The 25,602-nt window shown below is 53.6% G+C and overlaps 1 protein-coding gene across 1 annotated transcript in view; it reads left to right on the forward strand.

Annotated features, from left to right (window-relative positions):
- The first annotated feature begins 1,219 nt into the window (after positions 1-1,219).
- The window catches only part of TRIM8 (tripartite motif containing 8), a 30,348-nt gene continuing 5,965 nt past the window's right edge, over positions 1,220-25,602 (forward strand). Inside the window, exons 1-2 of the mRNA XM_004174840.6 lie at positions 1,220-2,589; positions 2,876-3,531. Coding sequence (XP_004174888.4) covers positions 2,962-3,531 — 570 coding nt within the window. The 5' untranslated portion in view covers positions 1,220-2,589; positions 2,876-2,961. The remainder of the gene's footprint in view (positions 2,590-2,875; positions 3,532-25,602) is intronic.

Genomic DNA, 25,602 nt, shown 5'->3' on the forward strand with positions numbered 1-25,602 from the left:
CTGTCACTCCACCACAAACCTGAGCATTTTTTGATGTAAATACTTTGATTTGAGCCATTGACGCTCTCACCAGTGCGAAATGGATTTACACCAGCAATGTGCTTTATTCCCAGCAGCTTGGCACATATGGCAGGGGTTAGATATACAGTGTCCCACGAAACAGCTGCAGAAACATTTGGTGGGAGAGCTGTTAACAGAGACACCTCTGTGCCCCAAGCTCTGGCAGAAGGTGCTGGGGCTCCTGGTTTGGAAAAGACCCCAGGGGACAAACGGCTGCGGCTGTGCACAGGGAGGAAACACACCTAAATGGACCTGCGCAAAGTAACAGCCCATCTAGAAGGCAGCCAATACAACACAGGAGGCTCTTGAGGTCATTTATCCCAGAATATTCTGAGTTGTAAGGGACCCACAAGGCTCATTGAATCCAACTCTTGGCCCGCACAAGACATCTTCAAGAATTAAACATCCTCAGTGTGCCTGAGTGTGTTTTCCAAATGTTTCTAGAACTCACGCAGGCTTGGTGGTATGACCACTTCTTTGGGGAACCTGTTCCAGTGCCCAACCAGAACCTTTTTCTAATATCCAACCTCAACCTGCCCTGACACAACTTCAGGCCATTTCCTCGGGTCCCGTCCCTGGTTGCCGGCGAGAAGAGATCAGTGGCTGCCTCTCCCGTTCCCCTCTCGAGGAAGTTGTATACAGCGATGAGGACGGTGCCCAGGACCAGCTGTGACCCAGATGTGCACTGGTTCCAGAGCAATCAGCCTTTTTACGGACCGGCACCCTGAGCAGCGCTGGCCGTAGGGACACTGGTGGTCAGGCAGGGCGGCCCTAGGGCAGATGCAGTGGCCAGACGGGACACCCCAAGCCCGGCCTCCTCGAAGGCAGCGCGGAGGTGGGCCCGGGCCCGGCCGCGGGCCGTGTCCCCTTTACGGCGGCGGGGCGGGGCGGGGGCGGGGCCGGTGACGCGCGGGGCGGGCCCGCGGGCGGGGCGGGGCCGCTCCCGCCGCAGCACAGCGGCAGCTCCGAGGCGGCGGCGGCGGCAGCGCCCGGCGAGACCCAGCGGCACCGGCGCCTCCGCTCCGCCCCCCCCACCCCGGCCGGCTCCCGAGCGGGGCGGGGCGCGCCCGTCCGCACCCCGTTTCCCCGGTTGATCGATCCCCGCGGCCGCCGCCCCCATGGCCGCCCCGCCCGCCCCCCGCCGCCGCCCCGGCCCCCCGCGCCGGGGCTGAGCCCGAGGCGCCGCCCCCCCTTCCCCTTCCCGCTGCGGGGCTCCGCGCCCCCACCCGGCTCGCTCCGCGTTACCCCCTCCCCCCGGCCGCGGCCGCCTCCCCGGGGGCGGCGGGAGGAAGCCGGGGCGTGGGGCTCCGGCGCCCAGGGCGACCCCAAGATGGCTGGAGGAGGCGGCGGGGGCGGGCGCGGGGGGCTGTGCTGAGCGGCCCCGCCGGGACGGGACGGCTCGGCTCGGCTCGGCTCGGGCTCGCTGGCCCCGCAACCCCTCCGCAGAGCCTCGCCGGGCAGGCGGAGGAGGTGGCTCCCTGGAGCGGGGTTGTTCTGGTGACTTTATTTATAATTTCTTTCTTTAAATACCCTTTTTATTTTTCTTTCTTTTTTTTTTTTTTAATTTATTTATATTTTTATTTAATTTTTAAAGCGCTCCCGGTCTCCGTTCTCAGCCGGGCAGCTCAAGATGGCTGAGAGCTGACTCGGCTCTCCCGGAACCGCTCGCTCGGGCCGGCTCCTCCCGGCCGCCCGCCGCCGCCTCGCCCCTTCCCGGCGGGGCCGCGCCGGGGAAGGCAGCGCTCCGCCGCCGGCTCGGGCGCCGTCCGTGCGCCCCAAAGCATTGTTACCGCCGGGGGCTTGCGACCCCCGGGCCGGCCATGAGAGCGGGCTAGGACGGACCCCCCCGGGCGTCTTTTTCCCCACAGCCCTGGTGGGAAGTGAGCGCAGGTTGATTTGGGGTCCGCGGGGCTCAGAACCCCCCGTGGCAAAGCCCGTCCCCTCTCCCATCCCTCTCCGGGAGCTTTGGAGGAGCTGGGCGGGCTGTGCTGGGCTGGCGTTTGCTCTGAATGACCGAGCTCTCCCATTCAAGACCTCGCAATCTCCAAGCAGGCAAGAGGGCTTTTTTTTTCTTCGCCTTTTTTTTTTTTTCCCCCGTCTTGTCTTTTTTCCCCTCTTCCTTTTTTCCCCCTGCTGTTCCTCCGATTTAGAAGCAAATCTCGGCGGCCGCAGAGAGAATTCGTTTTTCCACCATCGTCATCGTCGCTATTATTATTATTTTTTTAATCTTCCTCCTTTTCCCGTTTTGGATCTTAACCCTTTGATCTGTTTCCTTTAAAAGACTGTGATTCCCAACTCCCATCAGGGGGAGAGGGAGGAGAAATACAGGGAAGGGAAAAAAAAGCCCGAGCGAGTCGCTGCCCTCAGCTGTTGGCCAGGTTTGGTGGGGGACAAAAGTCCCTTTAAAATATTGAATGTCAGTTGCAAACCTAAGAAAAGAAAAATCTGATCCGGAGTGCTAAATTTAGGAGCTTTATATGGAACTTGGACTCTGCTGCTGGATTTTGTATGGATTTTTTTCAACCTTTGGTAAGTTTCAGTTCACCTTCTGGGGTAAAAAGGAGCAAATGGCTTTTAGGGGTGGTTAGGACTTTGGGCTGTAGATCCAACAGGATCATGTTGGGGTTTTTTTGACCATTTGTGTTGTTTTTTATTGAAGCGATGGGGATGTTGCGTTTTCTTGCCGGATATTCCTCGAGTGCTGCTCTGTGGTTTATTTTATCCCAAATTTAAAATCTGCTGCGGTTTATTATTTATGGCGTGTGCTGCGGGGAGGGGGGAGCCTGTCCATTCACCCTCAGCCTTCCCCTTTCAGGGAGGACAGACCCCAGCGTCCGCCCCTAGACCGCACTGAGCGACCGAAGCGGCTGGGGGGAAGCGTCGACAGAGCTGCCGGCAGAGATGGCCGAGAATTGGAAGAACTGCTTCGAAGAGGAGCTCATCTGCCCCATTTGCCTGCATGTCTTTGTGGAGCCGGTCCAGCTGCCCTGCAAGCACAACTTCTGCCGGGGCTGCATCGGGGAGGCGTGGGCCAAGGAGTCGGGCTTGGTGCGGTGCCCGGAGTGCAACCAGGCCTACAACCAGAAGCCCAACCTGGAGAAGAACCTGAAGCTCACCAACATCGTGGAGAAGTTCAACTCCCTCAACCTGGAGAAGCCCCCCTCAGTCCTGCACTGCGTCTTCTGCCGCCGGGGCCCGCCACTGCCGGCCCAGAAGATCTGTTTGAGGTGCGAGGCTCCGTGCTGCCAGTCCCACGTCCAGACCCACCTGCAGCAGCCCTCCACGGCCCGGGGGCATCTCCTGGTGGAGGCGGAGGACGTGCGGGCCTGGAGCTGCCCCCAGCACAACGCCTACCGCCTGTACCACTGCGAGGCCGAGCAGGTGGCCGTCTGCCAGTTCTGCTGCTACTACAGCGGGGCCCACCAGGGACACTCGGTCTGTGACGTGGAGATCCGCCGCAATGAGATCCGGGTGAGTCCAACCATCCTGGACACTCGGGTTTGCCCAGCCTGGGGACCACCCCACCACCCTTTTCCCTGCCATGTCTGTTGCCCTGTGTTTGTGTAGGACCTACTCAAAATCCATCCTGGCACTGCTCCTCCTTCCACCCAGGGTCCCCCCGTGGCAGACATGTTGGGTGGCCAGCCAGCCAAGCAGTGATGGAGCCCGTGGGTGCCGGGGTGGCTCCCCAGGGAAGGGCTCTGTGCTGGGAGGCCTTTGGAGCTGTTGGGCTGTGGAACCTACGGCCCTTTGGGTGTGCACTCTGCGGGGAAGGGTTGCGGTTTGGGGCAGGGGCGCTTGGAAGGGCCGTCTGCCAGGTTTGTGCTGGGCTGTGCAGCTGTTTGGGGAAAGGCAGAAGAGCTACGCTCATCTGAGGTCGAGTCACCCCAAAATTGGGCTTCCTGAGAGGACAAAGCAGCTGCAGGAGCAGACCCTGTCCATTGTAAGGCCTGTGAATGTCAAACTGCTTGCTCTTCCCACTGCCTCCCACTGGGGCCAGTGGCCGCCATCCTCTTCCCCCCGGCAATGGAAGAGCTTCATGTCAGAGACCCATGACGTGTCAGAGACCCATGACGTCTCACTGGTGGGGATTCAGTCTTGGGATTTGGCCAAATAATGTGATTTTTTATTAGGGGGCACAGGGCTGCCTCTCTCCCTGGAGCAGCTTGGGCTGTTGTGCTGGATTCGAGGGAAAGCGGGTCCGTATTTTGCTCTTGGCCAGGCCATCTGGCAGGAGCTTTCACCCCTGGCTCCCCACCCTCCAGTTCTGACGGGCATTTACCAGCCCTGCGGCCAGCCCTGCCGTGACCCTTCTACCACCTTCCCCCTTCTCAGGGCTAACCCTCCGCTCCCCCTCCGACCCTTCGAAAGAGGCTCGGCGTTTGTCTGCCGAATAAATATTTAACAATGAATTGAATGGTGGTTACTGTAAAATGGGGATGATTTCCTGTGTATTTTAATGTTGCCAAAATGAGTCACCATTTAGCAATAAAAAAACCCGAAGAAGTCATAAATAAAAATTGCAGTATAATTACTTTCCAATTGGATGGCCAGGCCTGGGAGTGGGGTGAGGGGGTGCAGCTCTGTATAGAGAGGAGCCAGTCTGAGCTCACAGGAAGGTTATTTTCCTCTCCAGGTTTTTTGGGGGAAAACCAGGGACCTCCACGGAGGTGCCAGCAGCTCCACCACACACGCTGGAAGGGGAAAGACCCAGTCAGTCTTTTAGAGAAGCGCTTTTCTGCTTCTATTTATAGGGAGTCATTTTGGTTTCCCTCTGCCAGGGTGGGGAGCCACTTCGGGAGGGCTGTGCAGGGCTGGGATGGGGTTCTCATGTGCATCTCCCAGGAGCCTTAGCCAGGGACCGAAACTATTTTTCCAGGTCCTTTTCCAGGACACTTTGATCTCATTTATTCCCGCTCTTGCTGCATGTTTTTTTTTGTTGTTGCTGCCGTTGTTATGGCTGGATGTTCGCCGCTTCTTGCGGATGCACACTGCTAATGACCTGGCAGAAATCTGCCACTACCTAGGCTGGATTTTGGCCCTGGCTTGAAATTTTAGGATATGTGGCCAGACACCAAAAGTGTTAGACGGCTGTATCGTAGAGCCATGGAATTATTTCATGACCTTGGCCAAATCTCTCGGTACCTCCATCGCCGCGTTATCTTAATTTCCTTTCTCTGTGATGATAAGCTTGTCTCTTCCCGCTGGGCGCGTGGCTCAGTTGGGTGCACGGAGTCTGGGTCAATGAAGGACAGCACCAAGCTGGGGTACAGTGTGCCCAAAGGATCCTCCCTGTAGTTGAATCAGTTCTTCCATGAAGTGGCTGGAGTATGGATGAACCCCTGGGAAAAGCACCCAGCGGGTTGCCAGCCCTTGCTCCACGGCCATGGCTCGGTCTCTGGCTGAAAGCTGCCGGTTGCCAGCCAGCAAGGAAGGGGGCCTCGCCTCGTCGGCTCCCGATTTAGGGTGCATGAGCTCAGCTGGTGACGGCTTCCTGCCTGCGGGAACCGGGCCGGGATTCCTGGCTGCTTGCTCACCCTGCAGCGGCGGTGAGCCGCACTTGGAGCATCCCGAGAAAAGGTGGACTGGGACTGGGGGGCAGATGAGTAACGCTGGGCTTGGGAGGTCTGGGGGAGGCCCCATTGTGAGAGGTTTGTTCCATGTGTGGCTTGTGTTCAGAAAGCCGTTAATTGAGAAATGAGTCAAAGTTGGGAGGATCGGAGCCCTGACCTTGGTGTGGGGGACTCACAAGTGTGGGGGTTGCAACATCAACTCGCTGTGGAGGGGATGTCCCCCATGGTCTGGAGGAGGGACTGGAGCCTACAAATATGTTCCCCATAAACTCTGCTTTTTTAGCATTTATTCCTCTGGCTGTGTTGCCAACCTGCCTCGAAGGGCACCTTACCCCTGGTTACAGACCGGTTTGAAGGGGAAAAGGAGCTCAAAACTCCTTGGGGACAGCACCAGCACTTTGTCAGCTGAGGTGGCAGCTGGGGCAGAAGTGCTCTGGCTGGGTGAAGGAGGCTGGAGGTGGGTGTCTGCTGGAGGAAAGGGGGTGTCTGTGCAGGGTTTGCCTGAAGTGGAACATGTGCCTGGTGGGTTTGGGGGAAGGACCCCGCTCAGCGTTAGCTGCTGCACAAACCCGCAGAGCCCTGGCTCGGAATTAGTTGAACTCCATGGTGCAACTGTAATACAAACAGTAAATAAAATATGTGGTTAATCTTTCTTTCGTGGGCGTATAAAGCGCTTACCTCCCCTTCCCCCCGTGAGATGTTTTCTCCTTTGTTTCCTGTTTTTGTAGCGCTTAAAGAGGAGAGGGGGGAAGAAAAGCCAACAAGGCACCCTCTTTTCTTTTTCTCTTTTTTTTTTCTTCCGATTTTGTTTGTGTCAATGTCTCAAAGTGAAACAGTTTTTCTTCCATCTTTGCCTTTGCTGCCCCAACCACATGCCTCCTGCCTGCATGGGGGAACCTGCTTCTAAGGCTGAAAAAGAAAGTTGCTCCAGTGCAAGGTTGATGTGTTGCTTTTTATTTCTTCTCCATCCAAAAAGGGGGAAAAGTCATTGCTGGGGTTGGAGTATGGGTAAGAAGCCAGCAATCAGAGAAAGAGACTCACTTGTGAGATATTACTATGGTTGCCCTGTCTTTGTGTGGGACACAGTTGATTGAGGGCGGGTACATCTGAGCTTGCTCAGAGGTTTCCCAGGTGCCTGTCCTCAGTTAGAGGTGCCACCAGTGGAAGAGAGCTTGGGTAGAGATGCTCTGCTTCTGTTTTGTTTTGGAGGAAGGAGATCGATTTCTCCCTGTCCTACTTCCTAGAAATCTCTTCACATTCTGAAGATCTCTGGTGGCTTTGAGCATTAAGTGGGAGAAAATGCATTGTGGTGCTGAGACCTGGAAGAAAACATTGGGAATCCTACTGCAGATGTGCAGGAACAGCATCCAGCACTGTCCATGGAGCAGTGTATGGTCAGCAAATCCAGGGGGACAGGGACTGGGCTGCCGAGTCCGTCTGCAACTCAGTGGGTTTGGGCTTTCTTTTTTGGCAGCACCCCACATACAGCCAACTCGTGCTTCTAAATTAGGAGAATGAGGAAAGGTGAGTGCTTGGTAGGAGCACAGGAAGAGATGGATCTCAAGTCTGTACCAGAAACACTGATTCTTTGCCAGCTTTGGCCACCACGAAGTCCCACGTGGCATCCCCGTGCTGCCATCAGTGCCAGGGATGTTTTGCTGGGACCAAGGGAGTCCCACTGGTGGGGAAACTTGGTATCAGCTTCACTGCCAGGCTTCTGGAATGAGCTCTAGGTTGTTTTACTCTGAAACAGGTTTGGTAACTTGTGATGGACTGGATTTTTACAGGCTTACTTATTTTCCAGATGACTTGTTTATGAGGAGCACGGCACGCAGCTCACTGCAGGCATTGTGAGTGCAAGTGCCCAAGTGCTTGAGTGCTAATTTAGCTCTCGTGGCTGTAGGTGGTGTGGCTGGTGCCTGGCAGGCGTTTGCTGGGGCACTCTTTGAGCATACCCGGTCCCCAGATAACTTTTGCAGCAGATCCTACAAAGCAGGAGTTGTGCAGCTTCTCCCTGCGCCTGCCATCTGAACTTCCACCAGCACCCCAGAGCTGAACAGCCAGCCCAGCCCAAGGGTTAGTCAGGCCTAACCTAGGTCTTTCCTTCCCTGGCTTTGCTTATGCCCTAATTCCTGCCCAGGGGCCTCAGGAATATGGTACTGTGCTCCTAAATGTGGCTGATCATTGTGCCCTAGGGTGCTGTCAGTTGGTCAAGCTGCCATGATGAGCACTGACTTCTTGGGCCTTGGGCAGTGGCAGAAATCCCAGCACCCACCTAGCCTGGCTTCCTAGCTCCGTGCCACTCACCACATCCATCTGTCAGGCTTTGCTGCTCGGTGTTGTCAGGGGCAGCAGACTTCAGTTCAAGTCAGAGCAGCCTGAGCTGCCCTGGAGAGGTTTGGAGGGGCTGAGCCACTCTGCTGCAAACCCCTCTGGGTTTGCTGGCCAAGCAGCAGTGGGTATCTTGGCAGTCCCAGATCTTTGGCTGAACTGGAGCAGTCTCCTGCCTCCACAGGGTTTGGATTAAGGGCTTTTCCCTGCTGCTTTCCTACTAAGCTTGAGCTTTCCTACTAAGGGCACATTTTCTGTGCCCTTAGCCCATCAGGTTGCCAGCAGTTGGTTGCTCCAGACCTGCAGCTGCAATTCTTTTGTGTAGAGTCAATCCGAGAAGTGGCAGCAGAGATGGAGGGTGCTGGGAGGCAGCCTGGTGGGTTGGGTGGGAGGGAGGAGACTTGTATGGAGGGGACAGCCTTGGTAAAGGAGTAGGACAGGGGCTGCTGTGGAGAATTGTCTCTTCCCACAGGGGACAACGCAGTGTGGATGGGAGCTGTCAGAGAGTGAGGTGGAAAGAGGAGAGATAAGAAAAGGTTCACCTGAGGACCTTGAGCTGCTTTGGAAGGAATAGCAACAATCTGTAGCCCAGGCTTACACCCCTGCTCATCAGACTGCCCTGGCCTACATAGAGCTTTCCACCCTGAAGCCCTCCCTCAGCAGTGACTTTGAATGAGCCCATGAGACAGGGTTGTCGTGGTCTGGTCTCTAAACTAGGAGGTCTGAGCCCAGCTTTGTCTGGTGATGAGGGCATAATGAACTTAGCCCAGACCCTTCTTTAATCTGAATCTATCATGTGATACTTATGTGAGTATCGTGTGTCTGCTGGCATGGAGGTGATCAGCATGCTGTTCTCCTCAAGCCCATGAGCATGAACTGCAGTGGGACACCCTGGACTTCTATCCACCCCTCAGCCTCATGAGCCCTTCAAGGAACGTGCAAGCCCCAGGACTGTCCTTCCCTTCTCCCCTCCTCTTGCTCCAGCAGAGCACTGTTCTCAAGGTCTCCCACAGGCTCATCCAGGCCTGGTCCTGCCAGAGGGGCATCCAGAGGCTCTCTGCTGCTTTGGTCTTTGCCTCTGGAGCCAAGGAGTTGCCTCTGTCCCCATCTGAGCGGGAGGAGCAGAAGAGGGGCTGGTGAAGGGGGTGGGAGGAGGAGGCAGATTTCCATGTCTCACAAAGGGCACAAGCGATCAGATTCGTGCAACTGCCCAAGAATAAAGAGGCTCTTACAGTGCTGGCTGCCCTGACCTCTCTCCTCTCTGCTCCAGAGGACAGCGTGTGACCACACAGGGATTTCTTAGCTGTACTTGGGAGGCGGGCAGTGGGCTTTCTATCCCCAGATCTGTCTGCAGCTTGCCTTGCAGCATATTGGCCTATTTTTTGCTCGTTACCTATCTGTTTACTAGAAATCTTGGTGCATGGTGATAATTTCTTCCTTTCTTCTCTTTAATTTCATGTAATTGTTTTGGGTTTTTTTTCAATCTAACACTGAAAAGGGGCTGAGAAGCAGCAGTGCTTCCAGAGCAGGGACAAAAGTAACCAGGAAACACAGGGCAAGAGAGGAGGGATCGACACCGAAACAATGAAATAGCCAAGCAAGGAAAGACTGAATGCTCAATAGCACAAGCCTTTGCAGAAATGCCTGGCTAGTGCAGCATTTTATAATCAGCTTCTGTGCAGGGCTGGCCTGCAACAGTAGTGTGATGGGGGAGGAATGCTTTGAATTAGCCGGATGCCAGAATTAATTCTGTCAGAATTCAAATGTACATGTATGTACGGATTTATAAATAAATACTTGGAGCAGGATTTTGCTTTGCCACACAGGCTTCGGGGCAGAATCTGGTCTGGCCTGGCTTTTTTGCTTTAAAAAAAATAATGCTATGGATCTGGGCTAGGTTCTGGTGACTTTGTCAACTTCCTGCGTTTACCAGCAGCCTGTAGGCTGAGGAGATGCTGGTTGGGTTGAAGTAAGGGGGATGGCACAGAGGACTCAAGAGCTGCTGAGCTTGCTTGCAGTGATAGCCGATTTTCTGCAATGAACCTCTGTTTGCTGGAAGAGAGGTTGAAGCAGATGCTGGGGCACTGGTGGAGAGATGTGACATTTGCAGGACCAGGGATGTCCTGCCCTTCCCTTTCCTCCACGGAAGGACAGAGACAGCTACCCCTCCTTTTCCTGGGAGAGCTACATCTAGCATACTTGGGAATGGGAGGAGGAGGTGTCTGGTCCCAGATATGGAGGGAGGGATGGTTATTCACAGGCATGAGACTCTGGATGCACGCAAGTTTTTACATATGTCCCCCAGATGAACTCAGGAAAGGGGTTCTCAGTCCTGGATCCTTTCTGATAAGGACAACTTCAGCCTGTTCTCACCAGGGCATCATGGTTGTCCCTCTTCTGTCTTGTGATTCTCTTGTGATGGTAACATGAGCAGAAATTCCCAGCTCAGCGCAGTACCCTGCACTCTGCAGCGGTGCCGTTGCACTCCAAGCACATTCCAAGACATCGATTTGCTGAGATGATGTACCAGAACTGTTAAAAAAACCACAAAACATTAATTAATTTAGTTTTTCTGTTTTTTTCTTTTCCCTCTACTTTTCCTTTTTCAGTTTTTTGCTGTGTGGATGCTTTGATGGGGGGGGCTGTTTCTGGAGTGGGCTGGGAAGAGCCGAACTGTGGATGGCTCCAGATGAGGCAGTTGGCAGGGAGTGATGTTCCGGATGGCTGTGTCTCTCTGAAATATGAGTAAACATTGTCAGAGCAGCCGACTGTATGATCTGGGGCTTGGAGAGGGCTGATCTGCCTTTTCTTCCCTCTACCCATCTCTCCCTGTTCAGGATCCCCCATTTGCTCGGCATCACCCAGTTCTCTCCCTGCCTGGGTGACCTGGAAGCTTCATCGTAGAGCTGTAGCTTTGGAGAAAGGGAAGGAAAATCCTGCATGTCCTAATGGAGGCAGTGTTTTCCCTTGCCATACGACAGCTTAATCTAAACCCTCATTTCAGCCAGTTATTGTGTGGCTCTAAAACCCCAACCCCTGGAAACTAGTCTCCCACCCCCATCCCTCCCAGTCAATCCTGGTCGGTGGAGCCGAGCTCCAGGGTTTGGTGCTGGGCCACACGCAGACACAGATCGACCACACTGGGGGGTGGGTTGATATTTCTGTGGCAAAGGTTTTTATTGCTGGTTGCGGTTGTTGGGTTGTTGGTAAATCAGGGGGGTTGGTGAGCACTGTAATGGGCTTGTGCATGTGGCAAGGGGAGAGAGAGGGTAATGTGATTGCGTCCTTCTGCTCATTATGCTCTTGCTACAAGGGGGGGCCGCATCCCTCTCCCCATCTGAATCCATGTGGAGCTGCCGCCTCTGCGGTGGAGCAGGTTTTCCCTGCAGGTGAACTCCTCTGCGCTCAGACAAAGGGCTGGGGGTGCCGGTGCCTCCCTTTGTTCTTTTCCTGTCCTGGTGCACCCGCCTCTGACGGCAAAAAGCCCCTTGAAGCGTGCCTCTCAAATGGATGGAGCGGAATAAATGTGCTGCGAGGTCTCTGTCCCACTCACAGACCCTTTGGGGACAGTGCGGGGGCGGGTGCTGCGCTCCCCCTTCCCTCTGGTATTGTGCTAGCCCCTTAGTGATGGGGGTGGCCAGATCCGGGAGGGAATTACTGCAGCTCTCCTGCCACAGCTGCACTGTTGTGACTGGGTGGCTGAGGCCTGCGAGCTCTGTTTTGGTCAGAGGTAGTTTGGTTGTAGGGGGTGGGGACAGAGCCTGCCCCCATCAAGGGAATGAGAGCACATCTGGGGACTATTTTCCTGCCTGTGCCTACTGGCATCCTGCACAACAGGGCATCTGGGCAGGGAACTGGAAATAGTGCCTGGTGTGAAGGCCTCCACTTTCCAAATGCATCTCCCGAGTATGTAAGCCCAGCAGGTAAAACCAAGGCCTGTCCTCCAGCTAAGGAATTTGTAGCATTCTACTGAGAACAAGGGAGAAAAAGATCATTTTAATCTCTGCAACAATCTGAAGTCTGGATGGGGCAGTCAAGGTATTACCCTAATTTAGAGGTAAGCAGAGGTGGGGAGACCAGTTAGGAGTCAGGAGGTCCATGGCAGTGTGGGGAAGCAGTCCTGGAGACTGGAGCATTCTTTGCTAATGGTGGTTACCTTGCAGGACATGGACCCTTCTAGGTACCGTACTCCCATCCAGGCATTTCCTTCCCTGGTCCTCCCCAGGGCTGGTTCCTGCTACAATCTATGAACTCACATGGTATTAATCTCCATTTACCAAAGGGCTTTTCAGCAATAAGATATGAATATAACAAGGTGAAGAACAAAAACTAAACCTTCCTCTCTCTATGCATTAAAACTGCCCACTGGAGTCTTCCTCAGGAAATACTCCTCCTTTCCAAAACACAAGGCCTGGCTTCAGAGGAGAGACAGACAGGAGGCATCTGAAAAGACAGCCTTCATCTACATACTGCATCTAGTAACTATTGACAAAGGCACTTGAGGAAAACCTTGTGCTTCCCAAACAACGGAGGCTGGGAGCGTCTGTCAGTTTGGGTGGGGGATGGAGATATCCAGGGGAAAGGGAACCTGTCAGCCCATCTCTTCTGGGTCTGGTGGAGGGAGCAGGCATTGATGTTTTCAAGGTCAAGCAAAAGTCATGAGCTGGCCCTGTGGCAGCGGTGCTGGCTGGCAGGTAAGGGGAAGCCACCACAGGTCCGTGATAGCTGCCTGTTTTTTCTGTGGGTACAATCTCACCAGAGAATGAGGAGCTACCATTGTTGGTCCTTTCTGCTCTAGAAAATGGCAGTGGATCACAGCTAGAAATGGCTTCTCTGGTTGTACACTGACTGCTGGCACTGCTCCCCCAGTCCCTGTGCAGTTCTCAGCACATCCCATAACATTTGTGTCTCCACCGCATCCTCTTTGAAAGAGGATAATGAAACTGAAAGGGGGAAGCAGGGCACACAAGAGGCATCGTGGACTGCCAAGCTTGAGGAAGCAGCTGGTCTGCCAGAGACCTGAGGAGCTGGATTTTGGAGTCAGAAAATGAAATGCCAGGTAGGCAGAAAGTGAAAGACACCTTATGTGAGGATGGAAACTGAGCGTCAAATATGGCTCACGTGAATCAGCAGGACTGGAGTTGTGCAGGGCAGTTCCCCTGGCTCCCTGGGAGGATGGAGCTGACTGGGTCTGAGCTGTCGAGCTCTGATGGCTGAGTCAAACCTGGAAGATAAATGATACTTCAGGGGCCTGAGATCAATAATGTCAAAGGCTGGTCCGTAATCGGGTGAGATTAAAAACCAATGACAGGCCTTCTCCTAGGAGCACTAGTCAGCACGTTGAAGGAGAACAGCAGGGTTTGCTCCTTTACAGTTATTCCCTGACAGTGTCCACATCCAAAATCCACCTTCCCTGGCTGCCCTCTGCAATATCAGTGATTTCCTTTTTCAATCAACATTGACCACATCCTGCAGGTCCCCTACAGCCGAGCCCTCTTCACTGGTCCCTGTGCAGCTGGCCCAGAGTGCTCCTGTCCTTGAGAGAGTGGCTGAGTTGGAGACAAAAGCAATGTAGCCTGGTGCTGGCCAGCAGCCTCTTTCAGTGCCTGGGGGTGAGCTGGGACTGCAGGAGGTAGAGGAGGAGAGGAGATGCTGAAGCAGGAGGTCATATTGATGCTGTGGGTACCGTGCTATGCCATGTTTTGAAAGATGCTCAGCTTTGGGGAGCATACTGGGGAGAGGAGTTTGGGAAATGAGGGCTGCTGATTACTCTTGCCTTTGGTCCTCAATATGTTATTTTTATCTGTATTCATCAATTAATGGGTACCATGGGTATTTAGCCACCCATGAGCAGGAGACAGGTGGGGTGCACTCTCGTGCTGATTTTGGGGGTGCTGATGTTGGATCTTGTCATAGAAATAATTTTTCTCCTGGTTGGGTGCTAAGCAGGGAGCTGTGTCCTCTGGTTGGCAACAGCCACAGCCTGGCACGAAGAAAGTGGAAGTGATTTATTTGTGGGAGCAAATTAAAATAAACTTGAGTCCCTTCTTTACAGTGCATTCTTAAAGGGGTGCACACGCTGCAGGGCAGGGCCGTGCTGTGGCTCCTGTGAAGGGCACTAGGAAAGAGGATGTTGCCTCTCCTTCCCGGGTGCAAGGGCAATTGAAGCAGACGGGGCCTTGTTGTCTCCTGCTGCTGCCCCTTTTGCGTACACAAGGAGCTGTAGATGCCTTTGCCTCTGCCCCGGGCTCCTGTTCCCCTTCCTCCCCACTCCCCCACCCCTTCCCCGCCAGGAAGCCTGGCCTTTGTGTGAAGTGATGCCTCCTGACATCAGCCGGGCGCACAATTTCCTCCGCAGCGGGGAGGGTGAGCGGGCAAGGAGAGGGGTGCCACATTCCCCAGGATGTGATGTATGGTCTGGTCTTGCTGGAGCACAGGGTGACAGCACTCCCAGGGTGGCTGTGTGCCCATCTGGGATCCTGTGGGGAGGTGGCTGTCCCCAGCCTTACTGGTATGGTGATTCGGTGGAGCTTTGCCTACTTGTGCTGTTCTGCCTGAAAACACCATACCAGTGTGTTGCTTTTTGCTGCCTAAGCCTCTGATTGCTTCAGTGGTGTCTTAATGGGACCCCTCGAGGACTACATTGTTTGGCTTCATGTAGCTGAAGTTTGACCAGCACTGGGTGCAGGGTCTTGCTCTGGGGCTGGTATTGCAGCGTCATGGAGCGAAGGTGGAGGGGCTCAGCAGCGAGGCAGGAGCAGGGCTGATGCTTCCTGCGGGCCAGGGCTGCATCAGCATCCTGCAGCCCATACAGTCACATCCTTTGGAAAGGGCAGGTTGCAGGTCATCTGCGAGGGGATTTGTGGGGTGTGGGCTCTTGGCTTCTCCTTGAAAGGGGGCTAGTGCAACGCATGGGAATTGGCCAAGTGCCTGCCAACAGGAAGCCACTGCTGGCACCTTGCCAGGAGTTTGGGGGCCTTGCATCACTTTAATTTGAGATGTGTTTACTGGAGGATGGCATTTTGCTGCTGGCTGGCTGGAAACTACAGGTCCCAGCATTCTCCCTCACATGTCACCCAGAGGTAGCATGGTGCCACAGGGTTTGTAGTCTCGGTGCTTGCCACTTTGGGGTTTTGCTGTAAGTGGGAAGGCTCTGATTCAGCATTGCTGGGCAGATCCAGGCTGCAAGACATGGGACTGGTCTCTGCCTTCTCTTTTCCTATCCTTCTGCCACCCGCTTGCTTAATGCAAGACCAAGTTGGCCTTTTTATGGCACCAGGCTGGGGAGGGGATCTGGCCTATTCTTACTCATTTGCAACATAAATATTTTGGTCCCGAATACGTTGCTGGGAGCTGGGTGTCACGTTGAGGAGCATGATTCATTCATGCTGTTGCTGCTCGGAGTACAATGAGGCAGCCCTGGGACAGGTCCCAGAGATTTCCTGTGATCGCGGCTGGTGGGGAATTTGGGACATCACGTTTGAGTAAATTAGAGTGCTTTTTTTGCACAATTTCTGCAAGCCAGGAGTACTGTGCCATGCCTAGTGTGTTCAGGACTTGCCATTCCCAAAATGTGGTCGTTGTGGGTGGCTTGCATTTCCAGAGGGAGAAATAATGAAGAGCAAGGCTGAGCTCCAGTTCTTGCCTTCTCTGTCTCCTGGTGTGCAGAAAAGGTTGCAGGGTGTAGGGCTTTCTGCCTGGTGCCAGCCAGCCTAAGAAATAAAGGTACAAAGCAATGCAAGTTGAAAACCTGTTTCACATCAAGGAAACTCAGGCAGAGTTTCTCCAGTGGGACCAGAGCATCCCTGTGTGTGTTAGAGGGACGTGGGACAACCTGAGGTGAGATGCTGGGCAGACAGGCCGGAGCAGTGGAAGATGCCCCTCCATCCCACGCTTCCACTGGCAGTGGTGTGCTGCCAGAAGGGACATTTCCTGTGCCACTTTGGTCACTGGTGCAGGATAGGCTGCACCCTCCACCCCAGGACTGGTTCCCTCTATCCCCCCACGTGTCACTTTGTCCTCCCCATGCCTCTGAGAGCCAGGTGTGGGCAGCGCCCAGATTTCATTCTGGCATCCTTCGTTAGACACTGTTTGTTCATGCTGCATTTTTCTTTTTGCTGGCTTGTTTGGACACGCACTGGTACATTCACGGCACTCAGGCAGTAACGTGAGTCTCTTTCCCATTAGGAAAGGGGCCAGGATTTGGGGGGGCTGGGAGGGTGGCTTAAGCAGTAGTTTTTGAGATATTTCCTTCTGCTGCCACACCCTGCGTGAAAGAGCAATATCCGCGGCTTCAGCTGCTATCGCAAGGCTCTGAACGTCTCTCTTTTAATATAGATTGGTATCATTTTGCATTTTAAAGTAAAAACACGCTGCAAGCTGCAGACAGCTGTCGGTTGGCAGCTTTGTTTGAACATCTGGTATTGCTGGGCTGCTGTTCAGCACGATCTAACTATGGGATTCATAAAGATTATAATCCAGGCTTTCAGATTCTCAACAACCACCTCACAAAAAAAAAAATTGGTAAGAGAAAATACCCAGCAGGGAGGCAATGGAGGGTACTTGGTGCTCAGCAGACTCTGGTTGTGGTCACTGGGGTGGATGGACTCGCTGTACCTTTCCTTGGCTGCCCACAGGTGCTGACAGTTGCTTGCAGCCTGCAGAATGCCAGGCACTGGGGAACTGTAGAAGCGTGAGGTCTTTTCCCCGCTTCTGTCTTTTCCAGTTTGTGTGCTGAATCTGGTCTCATGCTCCTCTGGGTGGTGTCTGGCGCTGGTGAGCTGAAGCAGCAGATTCTGCTGTGGCTTTCAGTTGATGTTTGTAACAGTTGTCTGCAGCAACAGAACTTGGTTTCTTTTTCTTTAAAGTAAGTGATGAAGGAGCCAAGGCTCACAGTAAACATCTTGGCATGTCAAAACCTCATTTCCAACAGAAATTGAGTCCGCTTTTCTTGAAGCGACTGAAAGGTTGAGATAGCCACCTCTGTAAGCCCCATCCATCCTTCTGCGAGTCAGGCACTTTCCTTGGCACCTTTGAGAATTAAGTGACCTCTAAGCCCCTAACGAGTTTTATAAATCTTGTTAGTTGATCTGCATTTTTGCAAAGCTCTTTGAATCCAGCCTATTGCTGCATAAGTCACCTTGACTTTCCTCAAGGCTTTGACTCCCAATTCACTTTCAGGCTCCATTTGTCAGTTGGAGGTGCACAAAAACGTCCCCCTTATCTTTATTAGAGAAAAAAAAAAGCTGCCTGGAGAAATGTAGCTGCACTTTAGTTGGTGCAGGCCAGTAATAGACGTGCATATAAACCTGTTCTGTCCTTGTTTGTGTTGATTTAACTTACCAGTACAAATTAAAATAGCCTTGAGCGGTTGGAAGTTTAACTAGATCAGTTGGGAGGAAAAAAAATAAAATCATGGCCTTTAAATCAAAGGAGGGTTTTCTTTCTAGTGCTGCCTGAGTCTGGAGAGGTGCTGTGTGCTGCTGGACCCCTTGTCTTTGGCTCACCAAATGAGACACTGATGGGGCACGTGGCTGCAGGTCATTGCCAGTGGTCTCATGGCTGGGATGTGGGTACACATGGGTATTGTTGCTGCTGCTCTGCTCCTCAGAGGTATCTGAGCTCCCCATAAGACCTGTTTATGCTTCTAGATCCTTGTGCCAGGCTCCCTCCAGGGCAGAAAGTAGAAATCAGGAGAGGCGGGAAGCCAAAGAGGCTGCTGTTCAGAGCTCAGGGCTTCCCATGGCAGGACTCAGCCTGGTGGGTGCGGAGTGGAGGTCTTTGGGCAGGGGAGAGGCTGCTCAGCCTGCACTGGGAGCAAGGGTGGAAGAGGCTGGCTGTGTTTCACCCCTGCAGGGAGAAGGCTCTGAGATCACACAGGCCAGCTGGATCTTGAATCCAAGATGTTTATTTGGAAGGGGGAGTGAGGGTTTCTCAATTTTGCAGGGCTTGCAGATGGGGGTAGGTTTGCTGCCAAGCAATAGGATGGGTCTTTGCAGGATGGCTCCTTTGTAAGGCAAGCCATTCCCCTAGCTAGTTTGAGGACAACTGGCTGAGATTTTGTCATATTGGGAAGATCTTGGAATTCAACAAAGCTAGACAAGACTTGAGACGGCAGCAGATCGAGGGGGTGCTGCCAAAGCCTGTTGAATTTTTTATGGGGGTTATGGGAGGAGCAACTGAGAAATGATATGTCAGAGCAATAGGGCTGGTGTGAGGACTTTGTGATTCAGCTTGAGTTTCAGCCCTGAGTGATCTCCCTTTGCTGCCCAGACTGCCACCATTGGAGCTGGCAGAGCGCTTCTAAGAGCCAGCTGGGGGAGATGATCCCACTAAAGACAGACTGCTCTTTTTTTTCTGGATTAATTTTTTATCTGTAGCTGTGGTTGGGAAGGGGCAGATGGATGAAAACAGACATGAGGGAGAAAAGGATGGTAGGGCCCCTCTAATGTCCATATAAATTGATTGAAACATTTGAGAAACCACAAGCACAGAGTGTGCTGAAGGCAGAAAGGGCAGGACTTATTACATGATATTTTAGGCTCTGAAAAACTGTGAAATCTAGTGAATCCCACTCAATACAGCTACAGGCCCCAGATTTTATTTTCTGGCATGGTGGGGATGAAGCACAAGGCAACACTGGTCATGGGGACCAGTTGTGCTCCAGGTGTCGGTGTCAGTCTGAGCTCCCAAGTGGCATGAAAACAGTTGCTCAAGGCACTTAGGTCTGGGTGTCTGAAACTTTCTGGATGTCACAAACCCCTGCACTTTCCCTGCAGTCTCCCAGTGCTGGTGCTCCTGAGTTGGTTACTTAAAGGGCATTTGGTGCTGGGCAGGGCAGGTTTGTGCCCAGGCCTGCAGCCAGAGCCCTGTGCTGGAGATGGCTCAGCAGCAGGGTGAATTTTGGCACTCATTTATAAGCAGCCCTAAACATGTACATTTTCCCCCTAAAGCTGAAAGAGGTGGGGGAAAGAGCTCCTCCCCTGCATCCCTGGTGGCAAAGAAGATGCAGACCTTGTCCTTCATAAACACAGAGCTGAGCCCTGTGACTCCTCCTGGCTCTCCTCGCTCCCAAGCGAAGGTGGCCTGTGCTGTCCTCCCGCCAAAAGCTGGCTGGGGTGGGCTGTTGGCCCATGCTCCCTTCCCAGCAGACAGAAAAGAAATTCCTTGAGTTCCTCACTGCCCTGAGGGCCTGGTAGTGCCTGCAGCCCCAGCTCTCAGAGGTGGTCTTTCCATCTTGCTCCTGCACTACCCAAATGCATCTGCTGTCCCTGTGGCACTGGGACACAGCGTGGGAGCAGTTTCCCTGATGAGATGCTGTCTCTCCTGGCAGGTACAGGGCAGGAAGTGGCTCTACTGGCCAAAGGCACAAGTCACTAGTGAGGTTCCCCAAGGCTCAGTTTTGGGACCAGGCTTGTTTAATACTAGGAAGGCTCTAGAGAGAGATCTGTACAGGCTGAATCGATGGGCCATGGGCAGTTGTATGAGGTTCAACAAAGTGAAGTGCTGGATCCTGCACTTGGATCACAACAACCCCACACAGTGCCACAGGCTGGGGGGCAGAGTGGATGGAAAGCTGCCCAGCAGAAACAGACCTGGGGATCATGAGCCAGCAGTTGCTCGGGTGGCCAAGAAGGCCAGTGGCATCCTGGCTTGCAAAGCAGTACTGTGGCCAGCAGGACCAGGACTGTGGCCATTCCCCTGTACTCAGCACAGTACCTCAAATCCCATGTTCAGTTTTGGACCCCTAACTACAAGAAAAATATTGAGGTGCTGGAGCGAGTCCAGAGAAGGGCAACAGAGCTGGTGAAGGGCCTGGAGCACAGGTTGGCTGAGGGAGCTGGGGGTGTTTAGCCTGGAGAAAAGGAGACCTGGGGGAGACCTTATCACACTCTACAACTGCCTGAAAGGAGAGTGTAGCAAGGTGGGGGTGGACCTCTTCTCTCAGACAGCAAGCGACAAGACAAGGACAAACCTCAAGCTGCGCTGTGGAGGGTTCATGTGGGACATCAGGAAGAATTTCTTCACTGAAAGGGAGGTTAAGCATTAGAATGGGCTGCCCAGGGAGGTTGTGGAGTCACCATCCCTGGAAGTGTTCAAAAAATTACTGGACCTGGCCATTAGTGATAATGGTTTAGTTAACAAGGTGGTGTTCAGTCAAAGGTTGAACTCGGGTATCTTGGAGGTGTTTTCCAATCTTAATGATTTTATGATTCTATGATTCTATCACCAAGGCTCCTCTTTGTCCTGTGGAGCCAGCAGCATCAGTCATGACTCGCCTGGCTGCATGCTCGGCATGCAAACTAGCTTCTTGTCCTGGTATTCATCTTTCTGGTGCATTTCCAGCTCCTTTTTTCCTCTTCTGCACATGTTATGAGTGAGTCTGGAGCCCCAGGTCTGGCACAGGCAGTTTGCCCTGCTTTCACTGCCTCTAGTTGTGCTTTGCATGGAGGGAGCCTTTGTTTTGAGGGGTACATCACCCATACTGGACACCCAGTATGAGGAAGGCTCCTTCCTCCAGGACTTGCAAGGCTGCTGGTAGAGAGGTGATGTGTCTCCAGGTACTGGCCTCATCTATCTGCTCCTTAATCTCCCTTATCCACCTTTTCCTCTCAAAGCAAATCTTCATCCCTACTCCAAGGACACTGACAGCAGTGGCAACTGGGCCATGGCTTGAAGTTGGGGTCCAAAAACCATAGGTAGAACCCCAGCCTCGTTCCCCCATTTGTGTGAGAGGCACAGTATGAAGTAACTCCCATGGCCACGATGAGCAGGGGGATGCACAGAGGCCCAGGAAGGTGAATTAGCATTCTCAAGATCCTCCTGAAGGTCACTTTCTGACAGAGAATAGGTCCCCATTTCCTGGCCTCCAGAAATCCTGCTGCTGGCCCCATGCAACACAATGCCTTGTATTTTCTCCTACTTAATAAGTTCTGCCTTTCTGCAGGTGTAAACAAGGGAAAGAGCTGTCCCAGGCTGCAGGCACCGGCACAGCCCTTTGGTGGTCCAGGATCTGCTCTGGTACAGGGACATACAGGGAAATATGGTGTGCCATGCCCACTGTCCTGGGATGCTCCAGGAGCCTGGCCCAACCTGGTTCTGCTAAGCAGTCATGAGTCATGGATCAGTGGGAGCATCCAGTTGCTGTGTGCCAGTTGTGCTGCAGGGATGCCCTGTGCTGGGGTGGGCAAAGGAGGTGGGGCTGTGCCTGTGGGGTAGCCAGTGGAGATGGGACATGGGTCTAAGCCTGATGGTTTTTTTCTCCAGGGAAGGCTCAGAGTCTAGGCAGCATCCCACAGGGTGATGTGGACAAGCAGGAGGCATCCTGGCCCACTCCAACATGTGAACAGTGTGGAGAGCTGCTCTTGCAAGAGGCACCTGTACATTCTCTTCCCCCAAGCTGGAGCTGATTATTTGGCCTTCAGCCCTTTTCTACAAAGCACCAGCTTGCCTGGTGCTCAGGTGTCCCTCAGTGCTGGAAAGGGGGTCTCTTTGGTGCCCGTTCACTGCATGACTGCTACTTCCCATCCCTCCCTAGCAAGGGCAGCTATTAATATCTCAGGCTGTTCCCCTCCCCTCTTCCTTCCCCTGTTGAGGATAAACCAGCCTGATCTCTGCACAGGGAGCACTGTGAGAAAAGCCAAAGCCTGGAGGACTGTGTGTGCTCTGGGCTGGCCAGGGCAGGGAAGACCTCGTGCTCTGGCTGGAGACCTTCCCTTCTGCCTGGTGCTTACTGTAAATGTGTGCAAGATGAAACCCCAACGAGAAAGCATTTCCTTCCTGCCTCTTTAAAAGAATCAGCCTCCTGCGAGTGTTGTGAGAGTTGTGGGGAGTTTGAAAGAGCTGGTTTTGCCTGGGTCTGGTCAGCAGGAGGCCACCAGCAGGGTGGGAGGGACACTCCAGGGGTTTGGGCTGTGGCAGTGCATGGTGCATGATCTCATTATTTGAGATCCTGTTTTTGGGGGCACTACAGTGCTGTGCCCCAGATGTGCACAGTATCAAGGTTCTGATGTGTTAGCAGGTGGGGTGACACTTTCAGGAGGGGTGAAAATAGCTCATGACGTGGGTTTTTCTCAGAAAATGGTCCAGCTGACAGTGGAGCAGGGCAGGGGAGAGGGAAGCCTGTGTGTGGGAGGCCTGGGGAGGCAAAAGGTTGCACTCGCCTCCTTGGTCCAAAGCTTTTGGTGCATTAAAATTCAGTCACTGTGACTTCAGGCCCGTCTCCAGCAACGTGCTGGGACATGTGTCTCAATGGGGGCTCTTGATCCCGGTCCCTGGGCTGAGCTGCAGGTGTCTGGAGCCATTCCCACAACAGGCATCTGCCCTTTGCAGCTTCCTCACTCCGGTTCCACCTTCCTCCTCCTCCTCCTCACCCTTCCTGCCCCTCATGCTCCAAGCTGCTCCCTCCGTTCTTGCTTTCCGGTGACTGCAAACAATGTCCTTATTCACTCAGTGGCTGGGATTTGGCGGCGAGGGGAAGGCCTGGGCGCAGAGGAGGAGGAAGGAGAGAGGCTGAGAAGTGAGTGTGCCTGTCCTGGGCCAGCTGTCCAGCTGTGGTTAAAGGTGCTCTGTGGGGAAATCTGGCTCTCTGTTCTCCCAGTTTCCTACGGGAATGAGGGCTGTGCACTCCTGTGGTTTGTCCACCTGCCCTGCTGTAGTACCCTCCAAACCCACAGACAGTTTCAGCAGAGTTTATTGGGAATTAGGATCCTGCAAACATCCCACAGGTCAGTGCGTGGGCGCTCGGTTGCCCTTGCAAGGTGAATGGCCCTGAAGGATGCACAGTGCCTATTAGACATGAGGAGAAGCTGCATGGGCTCCATTTGCCCTGTGAACACAGTAAGCTGTTCATTGCTCCAGCTCTTGTTGGAAACCACAGCAACTCAGCAGGTCATGGGGCACCGCTCTGCCTCTGGTGAAGCTGCCAGGCTCCTTCCTGATCCTGCTTGGAAATGGGCAGGGGCTGGTGAGCACTCAAGCCCCCAGGGAAGGGGTGCCAGAGGTTCTCCCCTGCCAGCTCTCCCTGGGAGGCACACAAGAGCCCTGACCAGCCTCGGAGAACACAAAACCTTGGGGCATGTAATGGGATTTTGCTGTCCTGATGCTGGCCCAAGGGCAATGGGCTTCTGGGAGCTGCAAACAGGGGATGAGGGGAGTACTGGGCCTCAGGCAGGGCAGGGCCTTATCCGCTGCTACTGTGGGCTCAGCAGTGACCACAGGCTTAGCTCTGCCCTTTGGGAGAGGACAGTGTTGATACCAGCCTAAGACAAGTCAGGGAAAATATCTTGCCCACAGGTTGTTCCCTGCCTGGGAGGTCTTGGATGGGTGTGAGCTCCTTCCTACACCCCAGTGCCCCCCAGTAGAGTGGAGGTTTTCCCAGCTGGTTGAGCTGGACCTGTGTGTGTAACACATCTGAGGCTTTTGGTGCTGCAGCCCTGCAGTGGCTCTTGGATGAGAACCATAGGTGCCCTGTATCATCAGAGCTGCTAAACTCCATTACTGTCTTTCTGTCTTGTGGCTGCAGGCATTTAATGTTGCAGAAGTTCTTTTTTTGGGACTGCCCTGTCCCCCAGCAGAAATATTCCTATGCCCTGCCTGGCAGGGTGGATGTGTCCCATGCTGGGGTGGCCACTGGGAGCTGGGGTCAGCATATAGTCTGTGGGGGCTGACCAGGAAGTGCAGTAAGGTGCAGGCTGTGGTTTCCCTGGTGGTGGTTTCCTCCCAGCAAGTGCCATGGATAACGATGCTCAGCAAGCCTCCCCCCAGCACAATCCCATGGGGACCAGCTGTGTGCATCCTCCCTGCAAGGAGACCTTGCAGAGATGTCCCTCCAAGCAATGTTTCAGTCCCAGTGCATGACCTTGGTACCCCAAACCCACCTGACTTGCCACAGTTGCTGCTCAGGAGTTACCCTCCTCTGCCTGCACGGGAGAAGTGCACCCTCGCTCCTGAAGGGAAGTGAGCAATAACATCCCTTCCTTTGTCCTTCCACCTTTGGTGGTCCAGCTCCCTTGCAGGGGTGATGCCCACAGCATGTTCACAAGCTCTCGTATGGGCTCAGCCCTTTTGTACCCACACTTCATTTTTGTCCATGAGGAGGGGGAAGATAATGTTCATTTCCTGCAGAATAAGCTGGTGTCCATGAACTAGCCCAGTCTCTCTGGGGCCTGCAGGGTCATGGTGGACCAGCCACTTACTCCAGCCACCGATTAATTTATTAATTAATGAGATTAGTTCACTCTTGGCTGGTGTTGGAATAAAAAGCACTTTTAGTATGCGTTTCACAAACTGGCGACGTGTCTCGGAAAAGACAAACTGGGATCAGAGTTGCTCACAGCCTGGGAAGGGTGTCTGTACTGAGGGAGCCTCGGCTCTCCCAGCACCAAGGTCATGCATGAAATATGAGAAATTACCCCGAGAAATTCTGATCCTGGAGGAGGAGGAGTTCATGACTTCAGAAATGCCAGATTTGGGAGGGGATGGAAGGGGAAGGGATATATTTTCCTTTTCAAAATACCTAAAGAATTCAGCCTGTGCTGCATAGACAATGAGATTTTGCCCCTTGGTGCCAGAAGGGGTAGTTCATACTCTTGTGTCTTGTTAAGGTTTTGTTGCCGTGGGTGAAAAGACTTCCCATTCCTCTGCAATCCCAGGCATGTATAGTTTTTAAATCATCCTAAAAGAGAGTGGTTCAAATACGAGATTTAAAGAAAGCACTGTATGTTCTCTATTCTGTCTGATTTCTGCAACTTTAGGTTGGATTTTGGTGACTTTTTCCAGCTGTGAGGTGAAATTAAATTAACTTATATGTAGAAAAAGTTATTTTTACATATGTTTATATGTATATTTGTGATTTCACATAATTGCATGATTCTGGAATGGAGCAGTCTGAGGTTTCTTACAAAACACAAAGGTTGGCAGCTCTGCCACAGCAGCTGCAGGGCGATGGGACGTGCATGTCCGGGGCTGTTCGGGGCCTCCCTCGGGGGTCCCTCACACCAGTGGGGCTGGCAGGGTGGCTTCGGCCTGCCTGGCATCTCCCAGTGATAGGAAACTCTGCTTTCCCCTGCTAGAGCATCCCAGCACCATCAGGGGGAAGGGCAGTGGCTGCCTGGGGTAGGTCAGACACCTGGTGGGTAGGATGGAGTGGGATGGGGGTTTGGCCTCTCTGCCAGCGAGGGATCCTGTCCTGGTTTTTTAACCCACTCCCATCCCAGCTGGCAAACAGGGAAGTCAGGCTGAGGATGGGGCTGCTCCTGGGGGTCTGGCTAGACTTGGCCATCCTCCTGGTGAGCTGGTGTGGGATGGGTCTGCCTGTCTGTGGTGGAGGTGGAGAGTCTGTGGTGGGGAGGGCGGTGTAGGGAAGGGCTCAATGCAAAGCTCGCTGTGTCCTTTGGCTGCCCAGCGTGGGGCGTGAGCAGCCTGTGCTGCATGACCTGCCCAACTCCCACATTCAGCTGGCCTCCTGCAAGCAGGGATGTTGGAAGGAATCTCTTTCTGTGGAGCCCAGGAGCAGGCTTGTTGCCTGCCACTTCTCAATCTGCCTATATGGGGCTGTTGTCTACCTGCTCCAGAGTTCTGCCTGGTGCTTGACCCAAAACCCTGTCTGAGCCCCTAGAGAAACCCCCAGCAGCTCCAC

Source organism: Taeniopygia guttata, chromosome 6 (genome assembly GCF_048771995.1).
Source record: "Taeniopygia guttata chromosome 6, bTaeGut7.mat, whole genome shotgun sequence".
Lineage (NCBI taxonomy): Eukaryota > Metazoa > Chordata > Aves > Passeriformes > Estrildidae > Taeniopygia > Taeniopygia guttata.